This window comes from Scomber japonicus, chromosome 15 (genome assembly GCF_027409825.1).
Source record: "Scomber japonicus isolate fScoJap1 chromosome 15, fScoJap1.pri, whole genome shotgun sequence".
In the NCBI taxonomy this organism is placed as follows: Eukaryota; Metazoa; Chordata; class Actinopteri; order Scombriformes; family Scombridae; genus Scomber; species Scomber japonicus.
Window position 1 is genome coordinate 23,568,460 of NC_070592.1, and position 20,206 is coordinate 23,588,665.

Here is a 20,206-nt window from a genome sequence, read left to right on the forward strand (position 1 = left end):
CCCAGTATATACATTTCATTAGGAATAATGCCCTGCATATCTCCATTCCTATTCCCTGCACATCCTGCTGCAGACCGTAGACAGCATATGGTACTGAATATGCAGTGACACACAATAAACCTTGATATGAACTCAAAACAGTAATTTTCCAGACATGCCAGTCTTTGCAGAAGCTAACTTCAGCCATGCAGAAGTTAACTTCTGGATGTCGAACCTTGAATTTTCTTCAAATTTTTGATTTGGAGTGAGATGCTGCTGTGTTGAGAGATTGCCCGGTCAATCCTTGAACTTTGTCTGAATCATGGCTGTACTCAGACAGCGTCATCCAACTCATATAAGGAAAATATGGGGTGCTGTAAAAACCGTGTCAGATTTTATCCCCAAACTGACAAGGGCACTCAGGTTCCAGTTCAGAGAGGAGAGAGGAAAGCAGGTGCATCATTTAACTGATGACAGAAAGGGGGACAAAGAGAGAGAAAGTCAAAGGCAGGAGACAGGACTCAATGTGCAATATATCTGACCCAATAATAAAATGACACCATAATCAGGATTGAGATTGTTAGGGTTGAAACAATCACAATAGGAGGAGCACCAAAATGGCAATGTGCTTATTAGAGAGACACCAACACAGAAAGACAGGGAGAGAGATGAGCTGCTACTCAAAGGACTGTAATAAAGTCAGAAAGGAAGGAATGGCAGATGGGGAGATAGAAAAAGAGAAAGTCCTTGGTTTAAAACAGAGCTCGGCTTGTTTTGTTGTGCACTGACTGATAGCAGGACCTAAAGGACCAGCTATTATTGTGAGCCAACCTACATTTCTGCCATCTCTGACTAGTGGTACAAACCTGGAAGAAAAACAACAGACATTCATGTTTGATGATCCACTCCTGGAATTCCATGCCACTGATGAAAAGTAACCAGAACGAATGAATCAAGCAGTTCTCGTCAAAAAGAAATTATGTCCCCTCCAGTGCTTTCATCGACAGCCATTTTATGTCTTGTGTCTTTATCGTCAGTCCACACAAGATATGCTACCCGCCAGTTTTGGTCACAACAAAGGTGAATGTTTCCTGTTTGACTGTTTGCAGCCTTTGATTCTGCAAGTTCATATTTGTGTCCGTTGTTTTTTAAAGTTCTTCATTGTGTCAAGGAGAGTTTCTGTAATGGTTAAACTGTTCTTCAGTACGATGATTTCTGAGAATGGCTTTCTGTTGGTCTCAGGATCTGAAAGAAACAAATTGACTGTACTTGATGGGACACAAAGGACAGTTCAGAGATGCTCAATACTGCTTGTTAAGTTATTCAAAAAACTGTTTTTCAGGTCATTCTTTCCCTTTCGTAATCAACCCTTCATTAAACCTTGCCCCTAAGTAGTTGCTGTCGCTGTGCCTGTCACACTTTCCTGTCAAACACTGCCCAAACAGCATTTTACAATGAAAGTGGTGGCAGATTTATCACTTTATATTTGCAGTAATTTTTGAAATGATGGGTTCTCAACTTCAGGCAGAGGTTGTCAACAGCTGGCCTCTCATTTCTTGGCAACAGAATCAGTTTTGGCAGCAGAAATGACTGACTGTCGCTGTAGCTTAACTAGCTAATTAACTAATCCCATGATTTGGCTGAACACTCACACTCAAGCCTACTTGTTAATGTTTCCATCTGAGTAGTGTGAAAAAAGGGGTCTAACAGGCATTTGATGGCTACATATATGATAATTCTAAAAGACTGAGACTAAAGCTATATACATCCCAGGCATGAGCGTTTTAGTGCCACTGTAAGAGTTTTAAACACATTTTGACAATTATCAGGGTAATATTGTTAATTTCAATTATGTTGGTCATGACATTTTCATATTGTCCTATACCTACATAGAAGAGCTGATAACATCAATCCAAACTCTTTCTATAATGCAAATTATTTTTCCAAACCCACAAAGAACATAGTTAACAATATAACCCTTAGGTTTGACCATAACTTCTTTAGGTCAGTAGCAGACAAAATCTAAAGACACAAAGACCTGCCATGGCTAGTTTTAGTTGCTAAGCTGTGATTGGCAACTGCTAATTAGGGGAGAGGTTTAGTGAATAGTCAACTGCGAAAAATGCACCTAGTTTAAAATCATAAAAGTATGGTTAGCTATTCAAGCACATTATTAGGTAAAGGTATACCATTGTACCTACATTTGTAAAGAAATAGTCTCTTGAGGATAAGATGAAACGTACATGAGTGTGAGGGGAATATAGTTTGTCACAGTACAAGAGTAAAATGGAACATAAAAGAAAAAAAAGCAAAGAAATAAAAACAGAACAGCATTTCTAGAGATATAATATACTGTAACATGAGCACTTTTTGTAGCTGACAGTGATGAAGATTTCCTGTTCTCACCTGTCCTGAGGTTGGAGGAGTTGGTTATTGCAGAAGGCTATTCAGGGCTGGTCTTAGACGTTGCTACGCAGTAGCCCCCCCTGTGGGTGCTCAGGGGTACTGCACTCTGAGGAGTTCTTGGCTTTGTCCTTGTTGTTGTTGGGCTCGTTGTCTTTGATGATGTCATACTGACGACAAAACAGGGCGATCACCCCTGGGAGATAAATAGACGTGATAATTATTTGTTAGAATGATAATAGCTGAAATCTCCTTTCCCTTTAGTTTATTTTGCTTTTGTCCATGGTGAGGTCAGAGGTTCTGGTCAAGGCTATTGGAGCAGCCACCACTGGCCACCTAACCACCTAACCATCTAACCACCTAAATATAATTTGTTAAATACACACAAAAACAGAAATGTAAAAATGACATGTGGTTTAAATAAAAGTGCTGGTAGGAGATTATTTTACTTTTGGATATAGCCTGGCTAGCTGCTTCCCCCTGTCTACAGTCATTATGCTAAGCTAAGCTAACCATAGGCTGGTTCTCACTTTGTATTTAGCATAAAGACATCAGAGTCATCCAGTAGAGATGATCTCGAGAGTTGATATATTCATCTTACTCTCATCAAGAAAGCAAATAAGACTATTTCTAACAAATGTTAAACTATTCCATCAATGATTAGCGATATAAGATAACTCTTAGCTCTCTTCTGTCTACACAGATTTTCTTATATCTTATATTGACTATTGTGTTAATCAATTCATTTGAACATAACCCTGCTGATAAAGACTATATGATATGGTAGAAAGCTCCAAAACAAGCAAGTATGCAGAGTGGACATTTTGTCAGTTCTTTTGTCAACTGCTGTTTCAGAGGTCAAGGAAAAATATTCAGACTCAACTTTTAACATGACATACTCCATAAAGGTCCATGAAGGTGCAGGTTTTCAGTCCAACCAAGCAGGAGCACACCAGGCTTGACTCATTTAATCAATCGATCTCAGTCTTCAGACAGTTGATTGGTTGAATCATGTGTGCTCTTGATTGGTTGGAACAAAAACCTGCAGTCACACGGTCCTTTATGCAATAGTTTGGATCTGCCTGATCTACACTAAAACTGAAGACCATGACCAAAAGCTCCAGAACATGCGAGTAAGTGGACATTGTTTTCCAATTTCAACACAATTTTAGCATCACCAACATTGTAAATATGCCATCAGGCTTATTGAAGCATCTTTAAATTGCACTGAACTGACCTAGATTGAGACAAAAGGGATTCAAATTTTTTCTCTGAAGTTGAATTTGTTTTCGAATGCATTCCATTCATTATTTGAATGCTTCTAGCTTTATACACTGTGAAATATTGATACACTCAGACACAATTATTTTGATAACAGGTGGAGGAGCTGATGAAATGTACTAGTTATTCATCTCTATTCAGCCAACTGTCTTTTGATGTGTCAATAAAGCCAACTGAATCGAACTGAGGGGAGAAAAAAACAGACACTGACACAGATACAGAACCTGCAGACAGAGATATGAACTTGATGATAAGATAGCCATGTCAAGCCTGCCTTCTGTCAAAAAGATTAAAAACACAGCAGCCAGGAGAGAGAGAGAGAGAGATGTGGAGAGAGATAGAGAAGAGAAATGGAGAAAGAGAATAATTCATGATAGTGGAGGAGTGCGTGGAGGATTGACGGAAGGAGGAGAATTTGGCTCGAACCAGTTTCAGTCTCTGCTTGTGTCAACCTCTGCTCATCTGATTGCTGCGATACCAAAGGGCGAGACGGGATATCTCACTGTGATATCCCCAAGCATGCCCCACAGGCCCAATTAAAGCTGAAAAACACAATTTGCCTTCTTCACTTACACTTTTTTTCACCATCCTGCCCTCCTTCTATCTGTTCTCGAGACTCAATTGCTCTGTTTTTTACTCACTGCTCCCTCTCCAACTCTCTTTGAATCTCCCTCTCCTCCTCTCATGGGTAATTGGTTCGGGAGATCTAGGCTTCTCTTGCCGTTACTGTATATGCAACATACAGTATATGGGCCATATTTGTATCTCATTACACTTGAAGTGGGTTAGGTAGGAATATTTATAACTCCGAGCATCAGTAAAACAGTGCTGAGATGCACAAAAGAGCAGCCAGCTCATCACAGAGGCTTAAATACAAAGCAGCAAGATTCTTGCAGTTTGAAATAATTAAGTACAGATGGAGCAATACTAGCTATTCATTGTATGTGGTGATGATGCAAAGGTTACCTTGAAACTTGCTATATAGAGTGTCTCCTTCTATAGATGTTCAGCATAAAAGTTCAATCTTTGTCTGAGAGAGAGAAGGAAGAGGGGATGATCCCAATAGAGAGATAAGTTCTCATTGACGTCATGGCTCTTTGCTGACGCTGATATGTTCCTATTATTATGTGTGGGTCATACATTTTGTAATATGGATGTAATTCAAGTGTGTCTATTGACTGAGCCATTCTAGATTATTTTAACCAGATCAATTATATTAATACATCATTATTAACTATGTGCATGTATACCTTACCTTATGTGGCTTTGAATTGTTTTTATGAACGGATACAATTTGGATATGTGTGACTGTGTTATTGGGTTATTGGGATGGGTTCACAGTTGTTTAAGTATGTTGTATAACAGTGTTCAGGTGCCCATATGAACTCTGAATCAGGTTTTTCTTGGTGTAATCATTCCTCTTCTTAATACTGACCATAAACAGATCCCTTCTAATGTGTTTCAATGATAGAGCACAAGTCCTGCTTCTGTGTTATAGTGTGTTCAAAAAAGTATCAAAAGATAATATGAAGCTTTAGTTAGACACATCAAGTGGATATCTTTCAAAGTTACAGCCTTTTCAGTACAAAATCTCCTTTTTTGTTACTATCCTTACTGTGCAAAGGGGATTTTGCACTTAAAAGACGTTAACTTCAGAAGATTTCCACTTAATTTGTCTAACCCTTTTTGCTGAAGCCTCACATAAGCTTAAGCAACGTTCCAATATGCTTTTGTACAGAAGGAGAGCTGTGGATTTTGACCACCGAAACAAAGGCTCTGGATTTGACCACCATTTCTTCCAACATACAGTTTGTTCAATATGACAGGATCTGTAAATGACCAGTAATCGGAGGAATGATTGCAGCAGGCAAAAACTGTTATAGTGTTCATTGATTGTTTTCAGACAGACTTGAGAAACTGTGAACCTATCCTTTAAAAGTTTTGCAGTATTTTATGTGTCACAGTATTCACATATTCTCAGTTTGGTGGGTGCTTGTTTTTGTGTTTTGTCCTGGCCACAAGACACATTTCCTTTTGATATAATAATAACAAGTTAGTTAAAAATTATTAATTGAATTTGATCAATTTAGGGGTAAAGATCCTGAATCATGTCTTTTAAAAAATCCAAAACTCAAATATCTCAAGTCTTTTACTAAAAACGCATTCCAGTCAGTTCTGTTCTGCTTGCCTCCTGATACAGCTTATTTCTATTTCTATAGTTGCTTCCTGAGGATGGGTGTACAAAATTGAAACGTGGATTTGATGTGTTCTGGTCATCCACAATGGACAGTGTTACATCATCCCCAGAAGCACTGCAGGGCACAAAATACTCATCACAGAGAGATGGCACCACTTAGACTTAGGGGCTTGAGCACCTGATGTTTGACCTCCTAAACAGACAGTGCCCTTTTTTGAGGGTGCTTTTTAAAATAGATAAATGAATTCCTGTTATTTCTACTACATCCAATGTAACACAATATACTCAGAGCCGAGGATGTTCTCTTTGTGTTTGTATTATTTATGTCAGACACTAAAGTAACACCTAAAGTAAGATTATATGTACAGTGAGCTCATATAGTTCCTTTCTTCCTAAGTTATTTGACTGCTCAACAGGTGAATATGTGTGTATGGACAGTCGAAGCAGCTACATACTGTTTACTACATTTCATAATACACTAAGGCAAATAGTTCAACACATTTTTCAGTATTTTTGGACAGGATAGAGAGAACAGGTGAGTGTGAACAGTTATTAAACATCTAAAGCTAGCATTATCTAAAGCTTATGTGTTTTGCTTTTTAGACTCGTGGCTTAAAAGATGTCTTCTAAACCTCAGTAGTGAATTGTGGCAGTTTGTTTGAACCAACCTCAGTCATGGGTTTGTTTAATATCCCCTTTATCTGCACGTCCCTGGCACCACTACCAGTCTGTGTGTCTCTTAATGGGACCTCAGTCAGAGAGTCTATTTGGCCCTAAAGACAGTGGATTCCTATAAGGTCTGATGTGATAAATGTGCAATGCTGAAGAGGAATATTACCTGCCCACATGATGAGCACAACTACAATGATGATGAGTTCTCCAGCCCTCAGCTGGGCAGCCTGGCCAACCTCTTCCATGGTCACTTCGTCTGGAAAGAGAGAACACACACACACACACACACACACACACATTCAAAGAGTCAACAAAGTGCCACTGAGGATGCTGAAATTCATTGTCCCGGAGAATAAATGTGAAATTGCCATCACTCTGGAACTCTGCAGGGAAAAATAGAGCAGAGAGGCTGCCTGGTGCAAATGTTCCACTCTGGTCAGTGTAATTAAAGCTAAGTGAGAGCAGAGGTCTACAGAGACAGAGAGAGTTAGATCACAACCCAATCACTCATTGCATTTCTCTTGCTGACAGGACTCTGGCAGCGGCAGTATAACACCAATCAGAGGGTTAAAGGTTTCAGCGCAGTCTGGAATGAATCCTCGTACTCATTGTTGCCAACAGCACCCCTCGTTCTATCTAGTTCCCATGCTCTTACTGAGTCCCACTGTTATCCCCAGTATCCCATTTTAATACTGTATCACTTTAAACAGCAGAAATACATCACTGTCACCGATTTGTCCATGTTTGCATCTTGAGGCCATGAGAATATTCTCAAAGGTAATGTTTACCGCTCGCTGGTGGACAGGCGTAGGTGTTGTACTCTACTGTATATAAAGTATAGTTTTACTGCTTACTGCTGACGTTAATTGAATTGCCACAGCCAATAAAATGTCAATGCAATAAAACATTCATTGTGCAGTAAAATACCGATACAGAACAAACCTTCATTCATTTATTATAGCAAAATAATAATACAGAAGCTAAAGGTTGAAGTATAATCTACATTATTTGGTACGTGTAGATGTAAATAAGCGTGGTTAACTTTCCCCTAAGTCTCTTCTGCAATCAGTTTTTTTTCATTGTCTGAATGAGTCGAGGACAATGCTGCTCCTCTCAGGTATCCCGTTGCCTTATTGATCCCTGCGAGCTGGAGCTGAGGCCGGGGTTCAGATAAGCTTGAGCCGCATGACACGGAGGACTTTGTGTCTCTTGTGTGGAGAGTGCACACTGGAGATACCAGCAGAGCAGGTAAATGCTTGGTGGGTGTAAAGTCACTCCGGCGGCTCTAAAGACTCTAAATGCTCTAAAGCTCCAGAGCATTTAGTGAGCTTCTGTAGACATGCAGTAGACCTCTGTGGCAAAGCATGCACTCCACCTTATCAACATGAATAGAGCTGCAATCAATGATTACAGTCAATATCTATTCATTTTCTTCCCAATAAGATAAGTAAAAGGTAGAGGATAGTAAAACGTGTCCCTCACAGTTTACCAGAATCCAAAGTAAGGCATTCAAATGTCTTGTTTTGTCCAACCAACAATCTTTAACCCTAAAATATCAAAAATTCAATTAGGAAACACTGTAAAGGCAGCACATACAATTACTGGTGAAAAACTAAGTGCTCTTAATTCTAATACTGAATAAACTTGCCTCTAGTTTAATATTCTGTCAACTAAATAATTCTGTTTCAGTTTAACACATTATAACGCTCTTAATACTTTTACGTGGATTGCAGATAAAACTGTTTTAGTTAATTGATTAAATACTTTAAATTATTTGAAATAATCTGATTTCTTCAGCCACCTGAGCTGTGTTCACATCCTAATATTAGCTGCACTATTATTATTCACACAAAGAGAGCAGGTGAAGCAGCTCTCAAGTTACAAGTCATGACTCTAATAAGATCAGACAACTTGGTTATAGTGTTTACAGTACATAACAGCTGCAATAATCACATTAGATCAAACCTGAGGTTACCAGCAAACTCCAGTACAAAGATCTTCTACTCTAGCTTATTCAAATGTGTATATGGTGGTAATTTGTTGTACCTTCAACCTTCATAAAAAATAATCGTGCAATTCAGTGTTGCCTGTCTCATTCATGTATAAGAGCCCAGATGCTCCTATCATTCATGACTTAATGCTATTTGGTTAAATATGTACTGGGAAGAATAAAACCCTGTGCTTGTAGCGGGAATCTTCCATACTGCATGTGAATGTGTGAATGTGAAGCAGAGTGCTGCTGCTGCTGCTGCTGCTGCTGCACTGTCAGAGATAAATTAAAGGTTGGAACAGTTCCGACAGTACAAAAAGGCTCTGTAATATTTTACTGCTGTTAAAGATTGATTTACAAAACCGGAGATTTTGCAGGTCCCTGTATAATAACCAACATTAAACCGCATTATGCCTCAACGCCAGCCACCAAAGATTTTACAACATTATGAAAACTTCACTGCATTCATGTCACAGTCTGCTTCTCTGTCCTTCTCCTGCAGCCACACTCTTTCATCACCAGACCTCTGCATAGCTCTCTGTCTCTGTCTCCAGCCCCTGCTGCTCACTTGTTTCCTCCAGCTCTCCAGACCTGCCTTCCTCAAGCTGTCCACCAGATGCCTTCTGACTTTCCCTCCTTTCCCACCTGTTCCCACTTCTAATCAGTCCTGCAGTTACCTGGCCTAATCCGCCTGCTCCTCACCTGCAACTCATTCCTTTGTCAGCCACTTACTTCATATACTAGCCTGGATTCTTTGTTCCCTTGGTAGATGGTTGGTGTTGTCATGTTACGTTTTGTTAGTGCTTTCAAGCTTCTGTTTTTGGTTATCTGTACGTGTATCATACCTGCACCTGCTTCCTCTTGCAACCCATGCCTGTGTATCTTCACTTTTTACAATAATCTCTGCTTGCCTCTATAGTCTGCATTTGCATCCTTCCCCCACTGTCTAATATACACCACCCATGACAGTTAAGGACTTTAGTAATATTTTTGATTTTATTGTATTTGAGCTTCTGCAAAGAGACAGACACAGACAGACGGATGGAGATAAAGATGCAATGAAAGATGCAATACAACACACAGGTTGTGTGTTGTGTTGCATTGCGCTTGCAGATACTAAATGGTGTCAGACTGATCACTACGTGCTTAGAAGGAGGAGGGGAGCGGTAATAGCTGGGAGATTTAATCAGGGCAGCTAATGAATGCTTCCACGAACACACATACATTTCACATGCAGGGAACTTCCATCAAAGTCAGAGCAAACAAAACAAGTCTCGCCCCGCAACATCAAGACAAATTTGTCCCATTAAACGCCCACACCACGACATCATACGCATGGTAAAATAGAGGTGTAAATCATTTCTGTTCGGTATTACCTTTTGAAATCCTTTTTATTTCTTAACACAGCTTAAGATACCAGCCTTGAGTTTGGTATTTTTACTTTCCCTCTAATGAATTCACTTGCCTTCATTTTTATGAAGCACGTTTCTCCATATTTGATGCTAATCCCTCATCTCTGTGACATTTTAATAGCTGCCAGTCAAACAGAAAGTCCAGAGCTTTTTCTCCTTTGGTGACATTCAATCTGTGATAGCAGGGCTGGTAAATTGTCATCTGATCAGTTTTCATGGCTAACTCCAACTGCTTATTTAATCCCAACGAGCCACAATTACATCTCTTTCTGTTCACAAACTGAATATATACTGAACCACTATTGTTAGTAGGCTCAACCCCTCATCCAAACAGCAATTGCCCAATCATAGCTTAACACTTAAACCTAGCACGGGCAGGCCAGTTCATCTTTTAATTTTGAGCATTGAAATGTAAAAGAAAAGCTCAACATTTAAAGTATTTAGAAGCTTTTTTGTTGTTTATCAAAAGTACAAGAACTAAAGTGGATGGAACAAATTATCTGCTCTAACCTAGGCTACAATCATTAGCATATATCCGTTGAACTAGCTACAGTAACTACCTACAGTAACACAGCATTACTTCCAGTGCCAAAGAGCACATCATTAACTACAGAAATGTGTTTGTAGATCTTCCCTATTGTGTAGAAATAGTCCTGGATGCTAAATCAGGGTTTAGGATATGTCTGTTCTTTTTTGGATTTGGACCCTAACAGAAAATCCAGTTTGAGCTAGGTTTTGAAACCATGCTCAAACCAGTCTAAACCAACTGCTACCTCAGAACTGGTAGCTGGTTTGAGCTAGGTTTTTGACAGCTAGTGGACCAACTACCAGCACTGAGTTGGTAACTGGTCAAACCAGCTTAAACCAACTACACAAAACTAGTCGTCCAACAGATGACCACTTAAACCAGCCTGAGCAAGCTGATTTAGCAGGTAAATCCAGCAAGACCAGCTAATGACCAGCTACGGTTTGAGGCTGGTTTTAGCTGGATTTTACAGCAGGGGAGAAGTTTATTCCAGCAACCTTAGCCATCCTACAGTATCATGTTTGCCTAATACAGCAGCTTGTCATCATCATAAGCATGTTCTCTCTGAAAATATGTAGTTTATGTAAGCTAGGCAGCCAAAAAAGTTATATCAGTTTTTACATTTCCCCCTATCACACTAGGATAAAATAGCTCTAAATTGCAATACAAGAGCAAAGTAGTTTATGTTGAGGATGCTAATTGACTGCCTGGGACATGCGGCTTTAGCCTCTGTCTTTTAGCATAGCTGTCAAGTGCATGAAACCTGTTTGACAAGGTTCTCATTATGAAACGAGTCAGCTCTGGAAATGTTATAAAGCGAGGAAGAGACAGTCTATTCATGTAGCTAACATTTGCTTAATTAGCTAGCTAGCTACGACAGATTCTATACCAAAATAAAGTTATTATTATGATTCAATCTGTCAGCAACAATACATTACTGCTGACAATATGGACGGAGCCAGCTTGCTTTAGTTCACCAGTGTCGGAAATCAAGAACCAATTGTTTGCTGAAAAGCTAAAATAACTTGTTAAGCTGGGCATCTGACAATACTCTACTTATAGGGCCCTTTGCATGCCCCCCACACAGGGGTGTTTCTAGGGAATCTATTGCTCCCTAATGTCCCATGTTCTCACTCTTATCACCTTGCAGCTGATGAACGTTTAGCATTTGCAGAGTCCCTCTGAAGCAGCTGCTCTTGGCATTGTAACTGGGTCGGGCATGATAAAATTGGAAGAACTGCAAGCCGCTCCAGATACAGTAATAGCAGCCTGAGCTTTTGAGAAAGAGTACAATACATTGTAAGGGAGGTGGGGGAGTACTTGCTAAAATGTCAATTTCTGTATTTTATTCATATTAAATAGTCGAATAAGCCTCTTCTTTGTCCCGATGGAGCATGAAAACACAAGCAGAACATTAGCACTTGTATTGCTGTATTGTTGTCATTTAAAAGCTGCCATCAAAATCTGCATGTGTGTCTGTAGATTTGTGTCCATCAGCAAGGACAAAAACAAGCAGCTGAATGGTTTTTTCTTTATGTGCAGTCATTGTTTTCAGCTTTTCACTAAGTTTTAGTTTTAAATAATTAGAAGAGACATGGAAATTGGTAAATGGGGTGCTAATTTTGTACATAAAAGTTTTTGAGAAACTAAAGTTTGAGTAAAAAGTAAAGTAGGAATTGAAAATAATAAACCCTCCGTATGTTTCAGCGTCCCTTACCTGGACTCTTGGATGCCAGTTTCTCCGACTCTTTGGGCGTTCTGAAGAGGATTGGCTCACTGGGGGGGCTGCTGCCTCCCATGCTGATACTCTGAACGTGAACGATGTACTCCGTATCCTCATCCAGATCCCACAGTGCACATGAGCGTGTGGTAGTGTTCACTTCCTGGATGAACCTCAACATGCGAACATCCTTCTTCTGCAGATGAGTGAGAAGCAAAAGATCAGAAGAAGAGGAGGCTCAATTTTGTGTGATACTCAAATTCTATTTTCTTTGGCACCTTCTCAGCTGAGAAGTCACAGTTTAGGGTTGCAGTGACACAGCACGCCACTGTCTGATATTCTTATATTGGGTTGATATTGTTTTTGAGGCCTTTTCAACACACAAAGAACAAACCTCTGGGGAAAAATGCAGAAATCTGAAGACAGAATTGGCAATAAATAACTATCTTCAGTCAAAAACAGCACATCAACTGAAGCCCTGCTCCCTTGAGGCAATATACAAGATTTTTCTACTTGTAAGCAAAATTTCCCTGGATGCATGCATTATAAAATGCAGTTTCACGTGGCAAAATTAAAAATTCCTGCTGATAATCCCTCTTGTGAAGATTCAACAAACTGGCCCCTGTTTAGTGTTGATATGGTGCACATCCTCCTGGTTAACAGTAAGGGAATAAGCAGAAATAAAGTCTCCTGGGGTTTTTTCCCCTGCAATGTAATTACACTGAAAGAAACAGAGGGCTGTTCAAGCTGTACATGCTCTACTGGAAATGTACATTATTTTCCAGCTAGGACTGCTTGCTCAGGTCAATTGGTGCCTACCAGATCAAGAGCAAGTCTCCTGAGGGGCTCTTATTTACTGGGCAATTAAAGAAGGGAATTTAAACTGCATGTAAATGTATATTTTTTTAAAAGTCTGAGTGTATCTGTAACCATTTGGTTGTAAAAAATGTTAATTATTTATTGTATACTTGCATTTTCCAGGCCATTTCAGCTGTTATTATAAATATTAGCAGCAAAATTTGCCTGAGGTATTACAGCAAAAGTAGTGGTTTGGTCCCTCTGGCTGAAATATTATTATATATGACATCATTAGATTATTAATAAGCATCGGTGTTAGAGCAGCATGTTACTGTTGTAGCTGCTGGAGGAAGAGCTTGTTTCAACTACTTTAGTCCAGTGGTTCCCAACCTAGGGGTTGAGCCCCTCCAAAAGGTCAGCAGATCAATCTGAGAGGTCGTGAGATGACTAATGAGAGAGGAAAGAAGAAAAAACAAAGTTCTGATACTGATACACAAATCTGTTTTCAATTTTTTGACTTTTTCTTTTAATCTTTAATTTTTACTGAAATATTGGATCATTTGAACATTTATTGAAATGAAACCATGTGAGAAGTTTAGAGAGACAAATCACTATTTGGTGGAGCTGTTAATGACTCATAGACATCTGAGATGTGACCCTGACTACACACTGCTTTTTGTAAGACGTCTAAAATGCAGTGGAAGTATAAGCTTAACCCTAACCCTCAAAATTGTACTTAAAGAGAGAGAGTAAATGTACTTAAGTTACTTTCATTCACTAACTCACACAAAGGACATGACACACACATAGATACCTGTTGGGTGATGGCGAATCCAATGACCGGGTCTCCCTCCAGGATTTCCCACGTGACCACGGCAGAGTTGACTTCAATCTCTTTGATGGTCACATTGAGTGGAGCTGACAGCAGGGTGTCTGACGCACACAGACACACACCCACAATGACCACAGGGAACAAATTAGAAGAGACAGGTAATGAATATTCTGTCTTTACACCTTGTTATACATAGATGCTACTGTGTAGACCTGAAGACACATCCTTCTCTCTCCATCACTCTCTCTCTCCATGAACTCTGTGTTCTCCGTCACACTTCCCTAAGACCTTCTCTTCTCCTCCCTCAAATTAATCTTTCTCCTTTCATTAATAACAAGCCTAATTAACCACACACAGGTCTCTTTGTGTTTCCCTTGAAAAGGCTCTCTTTCTCATTTGTCTTCGTCGTGGTGTTTCTCGCTTTCTCTCTCACACATACATACATCTTCAACTTCCCTCTTCCCCATCTTCTTTCTCCCACACATATCTCATTAAAGTGTGACTCATGAGGATGTATTTCCTCTGTCATACTGCCAATTGATTTTAATCTTTGGATTAAAAAACAACTCACAGCCCAGAATGCAATGCGTTTGTTGATCACAAGAATAACTATGATGGATGGTGTTACAGTCTGCGTTAACTTTGTGAGAGGTATAAGTGAAAAACTGAAATAGTTGAGGTGTAAAGGGAACGTAGTGTGGAGAAAAACACATTGGCACTGTGTGTGTGTGTGTGTGTGTGTGTGTGTTTTTGTGTATGTGTTTTAAGACCAACTCAAGGTCTTCTATGATCAGAGTCAGGGCTGTATTTCCCATGAGTCTGACTTGTTAAAGCAACGTCAGAGTCAGACCTTGACATTGTGCTGAAACACACACATGCCTGCAAATGTGAACACGTACACACACATGCACACACATACAAACACAATATACTGCTGAAGATGGAAAAGCACATATATGAATAAAAGTTTATTCAAATTGGATCTTCCTTATAAAGTCTCATTGTACCACCATTGTTTCACAAGCAGCATTCTGGGAGGGAAATGTACCATTTGCATACAATTCTACAATAGACTTTCATTGTAAATGCTGATGCACCACACACTTCCTGTTTTACCTTCACCTCCAGATGTTTGGACATGTCCAGTGGGCAGCTGTTCCAAAGCACTAAGGGTTCACAAAGTACTTCAGTGGGTTTGTGGTAGTATGTGAATTTGTTTGAGTATATGCACATTAGAGTTGCTCCAATCAATATCTTTACATTAACATAATAGGTCACATGATCACATTACATAAACCCACAGAGAATTATCACTGACCTTCCTCTGATCTGCAGAGCGTTTTAGTGTCTTTCAACTCATTGTGTGACTACTGATCTCAGCATTTAGCATTTTAGAGGCGGCTGTGGCTCAGGAGGTAGAGCAGGTTGTCCACTTATTGGAAGAGCGGTGGTTTGACTCCTGGCTCTTCCAGTCTGCATGTCGATGTGTCCTTGGGCAAGATGCTTAACTCTAAAATGCTCCTGATGGCTGCGCCAATGGTGTATGATTGTGTGTGTGTGAATGTTAGTTTTCGTCTAATGAGCAGGTTGGCACCCTGTGTGGCAGCCCCTGCCATCAGTGTATGAATGGGTGAATGCATAAAAGTGCTTTGACTGCTAAAAAGACTAAAAAAAGTGCTATATAAGTACAGTCCATTTACCACTAGCATTGCTTCCAACCACAGCAGGCAGCTGTTGCCAACAACAAAATCTCTGTACAATTTCAACCCAGCAGATAGAAATATTCAGCAACCAGCTTGAGTACATAATGGAGCATTTTGTAGCTAAAGAGCCACATATTTCCATCAGGAGAGAGTGGAAAAAATGTGTGTTCATGTATATATTTTGTATCTAGATTATCAGCTGATATATATGGATATCAGAATTTTTCATTCCCTAACATTGGTATCAGCATCAGCCCCAAACATCCAGTATTGCTCTGGTTCTAATATAAGTTGATAATGTCAATGTTGTGTTCACAGCTTGTTTCTGCTGCCAAAAACCCCAATTATTGCAGGTTAAAAGTGAAACTACATCACTTGACTGAACAGCAGCCACTGTAGACACAAGAGGCAATTAGGATAATGCCAAAACTTTAAATTCAGCACAAGTGGATACAAGTCACAAAGTCAGCAAACTAAGTCATTTTTAGTGGTTATTAGAGTTGTCACAAACAAATAAGAGCTAACATCTCATTTGTAATCCACATAACTTAACCCTACAATACGATGCCTCACTTGAGTAGCGAGGAAGTTATTGTAAGGCAGTTTCCTTCCACGATTTTTCCATTTGCGGTGTCAAATTTAAAATGCTTTACTTCTCAGATAGTACAGTGTCTTTATTTTCCATTCTGCATGGCTGCTTAGTTTTCTCTGTTTTACATTAACAATCACAGAGTTTACTGATAGCGCGAGAGCTCAGAGTGCATTATACTATCATCCTTATTCAAATTCTAGTTTGATTTTTGAATACAAATTGACAGCTCGATCAATTACACACAAATATAAACCTAAAGGGAAGGCTACATTATAAGATGAAAAATGTGCCATCACTTCTCTCACAATAATGTCTTGCTTTGATACTTTGCTCTTCTGTATATGTTATCTTTTCCACTGTGCTTAAAAGTGTGTGTTTGTGTGTGTGTGTGTGTGTGTGTGTGTGTGTGTGTGTGTGTGTGTGTGTGTGTGTGTGTGTGTGTGTATGTGATCTGATTATGCTACTCTTCTCTTTCTTTCTCTGTGTTTACCCGCCAGATTACCAGCAGAAGCTGCAGTCTTGTCACTTTTTTGCAAATTAGATTGTCACATTGTCTCACACCTCAGCAAATATTGAACGGCGGGCCTCCGACTTGTTCGGGAAGTCAAATAATGATATTACAGGAAGAAGAATGTACTCTCTCTCTCTTTCTCTCTGCTTCCCAGCCAGTCTGTTCGTTGCAAACACAATCATCAGAAAACAGCAGAGAAGTGTTACATAGTGTTGGTGAAATGATTATTTTATTTTTTTGGTGGGGGACTCTCTCTGCGGCTCCCAAAGGCTTTGAGTGTGTTTGCTGATGCAGAGTAGGTGTGTGTTCAAGTATGTATGTGATACATTACCAGGACTCCCCGTTTGACTAGCCATTTTTCTCACTGTTCATCTTCTAGCAGTCACACACTCGCACACTAATACACACACACACACACACACACACACACACACACGCACACACAATACAATAGCAGAGAGTGACACTCATCCATTCTTAAGTCGTTTTCTGCCAAAATGCCAAAAGCTGGCCGCAGAATCACAAAATTCCCTCTTAAAACTACATTTATCTCCAGCCTCGAGAAGCCAAACATCAAATCTCTGGAGGCTGAGATAAATCCCACATGATCTTATCGCCAAGATTTGGGCTTTTCAAAGCACTATCTGTCATCTCTGAGCTTATCATGAAGACGCAATGTAGCCACAATGTTCTGCCTGAGATGAATGTTCTTCTTCTTCCTCTTTTTTTTGTATAATACACCAATCGCTGCAGGTTAAAAATATGCAATATCATGAATGATAGATGAGGTACTAAATCCATCATGCACGATATATGATGATTAGAGTTGCGCTGTAGGGCTTTGAATAGGTGTAACTCATCCTTGTTTAACTCAATCTAATACTTCAATGACATTGATAGATGTCAAAGCAGAAGTTTGCAGGCAGTAACCCAATCAGTCTGTTGCTGACTTTTAAAATCACGTTTTCTTCAATTAAGCACACATTTTTGCCACAGCTGTCACCTTTATAATCAAGAACTTTCTTGAAACAACTACCAAGGTGATGTCCTGTTTTAAAATGGCACTTATTTCTGGATATATTCTGCAAACTAGGCGAAAAAAAAAGAAAGAGTGGCATCTCCTCATTTCTCATATTATCTAATTCTTCTACTTGGCTCATCAGTCACATTATTAATATGAGACTAATTTATGTCAGCCATTTTTAGCATGATAAAAAAATGATTGTTTCTGCCTGTCTGATGCACACATGCACGCACACAAACAACGTGTCATTTCAAGTGCAGTACATTCCCAATATGGGATCTGCTACTATACACTATAATGCACTACATGCATCACATTAGACAGCTTGGATCCAAACTGCAGCCCAGCACTAGGCATCAGTAGACCTATATGTGCTTTGATCAGCTTGTACATCCTCCTCCTGTTTATTCGTTCTGATCGCTCATCAACCTGTGGTAAAACTCACCGGCATTAACGGAGGACACCGAGAGGAAGCCCAGCAGGAGCAGCAGCACCGCCGCAGACAAGCCTGGTTTAACCATCCTCCTGCTTCTTCTTCTGGGGAGGCTTCACATCCTGCACGGCCCATTTATAACATCCCTTTTAACGGGAGAGAGCAAGCATCCCGGTACCGGAGGAAGAGGAGGGGTGGTGGTGGTGGTGGAGGTGAGGTTGGGAGGGGGGGACTTGTTGTGTTGTGAAGGAGACGAGGCTCACTTGAACTTGGTCGCTGCAGCAGAAGCTCACATCAGATCACAAGCGGCTCGTCCGGCTGCTGGTGATGGAGCGGCGGCGTGGAGATGCTTTACTACACGGAGAGAGAGAGAGAGAGAGAGAGAGAGAGAGGAGAGGTGAGCCGAGCCGAGCGTAAAAGCAGTGCGCAAGTGCTGCAGAGTGCAACGCGCATTCACAGCTAAGGTCTCTCTCTCTCTCTCTCTCTCTCTCTCTCTCTCTCTCTCTCTCTCACTCACACACACACACACACACACACACACACACACACACACACACACACACACACGTTTGCGTAACTATCCTTGTTAGGTAATTGCATTGACTTCTATTTATTTTGGACAGCCTAACCCAAACCCTTACCTTAGTCACAACAAATGCATCACTAATTAAAATATAATTATATGCCAATTAAATGATTATTTGACATTATGATCAGTTATTTAATCAATTGATCCAGTTATTAAGTCATATCTTTATCAAACAAGCCAAACATTCACAGCCTGTAGCTTTTTAAAAGGGAGGATTTGCTGCTTTTTATATGTTATGGACTGTTGTCTCCTTGGACTTGGTGCTGATTTTCCACATTTTTCTGAAATTTTAAACACTAGTCATTAATTGAAGCCATATATATATATATAGAGAGTACAGTGTTCTCTTATGTAAACCATTAACCCTTAACTAAACACACTGAACCTGTTGTCCAATTCTATGAACTTACAATATGTATTTTTAAGAAAAAAAAAGAAACATGAACTGATGATACTTTCACTCTTTCGTGTGACTATGAGCCAAGCAGAAGTGCAGCAGGCTTTCTGGAATATACTGCAAATTTTCTCATAAATCCTTAAAGGCGCACTTCACCGATTTTACGCATGAAGATCAGTTTACTTGTGCTACTCAACGCAGTGAAAATATTCAGTATACTGCCCTCTGTCTGACTGGGAACGTTTCGAAAGTTTGCGATTTCCCATTTCTAACAGAACGCCTGAAAACCGGATTTGTGGGTTTGGAAGACATTAATATTAACTCTGCAGGCAGGAGTGCAAAGATAGACACTGTCTAGTTGCATTATGGTAACTCCAAGCTTCATTTTGACCATCTTTTTAAACATTTTACGCATGTTGTGCAAATATATTCCTGGAATACCCCTTTAAAGAGGCTGTATGTGTGTCTGAACAACTTATTTGCGATGTCGTAAATGTGATAATGCCGCACTGATGAAATCCCTATGGTGGAATATATTCAATTCATTCAATTTTCACTTTCAGCTCATTTTATTCAACATATTCTGGTAGCCTTGATCATCATATGGCATCAAAAGGTGGAGAAATCTTCCAAGTCTGCTGACGAATGGAATTCCTGATGAGGAAAATTCATCCATATATCTGTTCTGTAAAAAAAAAATCTATACCAGGTGTTTTAGGCTTGATCCAAATAAGGAAATGTGGGTCCTATATGGTGTATTAGAAGGAGATAGAAGCAAAAAAGTGCATGTCTATAAAGAGAAAACATGGGTCCAGCACATGTGGTTTAAAGAGGCACCTTATCAAGGATAAAACAGGACTACAATGTCCCCATGCACTGTGGAAGAGTGACTGTCATTGCTCACACATATAGGGACAAGAGTCAGCCATAGATTACACAGATCGATAGATGATTAACATTCCTCACAGATCCCTCTTAATGTCTCTTTCATTTCAATGAGCAGAGGAAGCGACAGGAAGGTAAGAGGTGTCACTCTCTTCCTTTCTTTCTTTCTTTCCTGCTCTTTGCTCTTCACTTCACTCCAGCTGAAGGTTATAAGAATGAGTTTAGTTGACAACAGTCATATCTCTTTTCTCTGCTGCTGACA

General features: G+C 39.8%; 1 protein-coding gene across 1 annotated transcript; it reads right to left on the minus strand.

Moving 5' to 3' along the window:
- Positions 1–2,438: 2,438 nt before the first annotated feature.
- fndc5b (fibronectin type III domain containing 5b) lies at positions 2,439–18,161 on the minus strand. Its single transcript, XM_053334528.1, has 5 exons — positions 18,086–18,161; positions 13,793–13,911; positions 12,178–12,376; positions 6,699–6,788; positions 2,439–2,578 (listed from the first exon to the last, which is right to left on the minus strand). Exons 1-5 carry the CDS (start codon positions 18,159–18,161, stop codon positions 2,439–2,441), a joined length of 624 nt encoding a protein of 207 aa, XP_053190503.1.
- Between the last annotated feature and the right edge of the window lie 2,045 nt (positions 18,162–20,206).

Bases quoted from the DNA above. Each gene is read 5' to 3' on its own strand.
- fndc5b (XM_053334528.1), bottom strand. From the start codon at position 18,161: ATGGTTAAACCAGGCTTGTCTGCGGCGGTGCTGCTGCTCCTGCTGGGC. The intron at 13,912-18,085 runs GTGAGTTTTACC...TGTGTGCGTCAG, and splicing joins GGTGTCCTCCGTTAATGCCG to ACACCCTGCTGTCAGCTCCA. The intron at 6,789-12,177 runs GTAAGGGACGCT...CTCTCTTTCCAG, and splicing joins ACTGGCATCCAAGAGTCCAG to ACGAAGTGACCATGGAAGAG.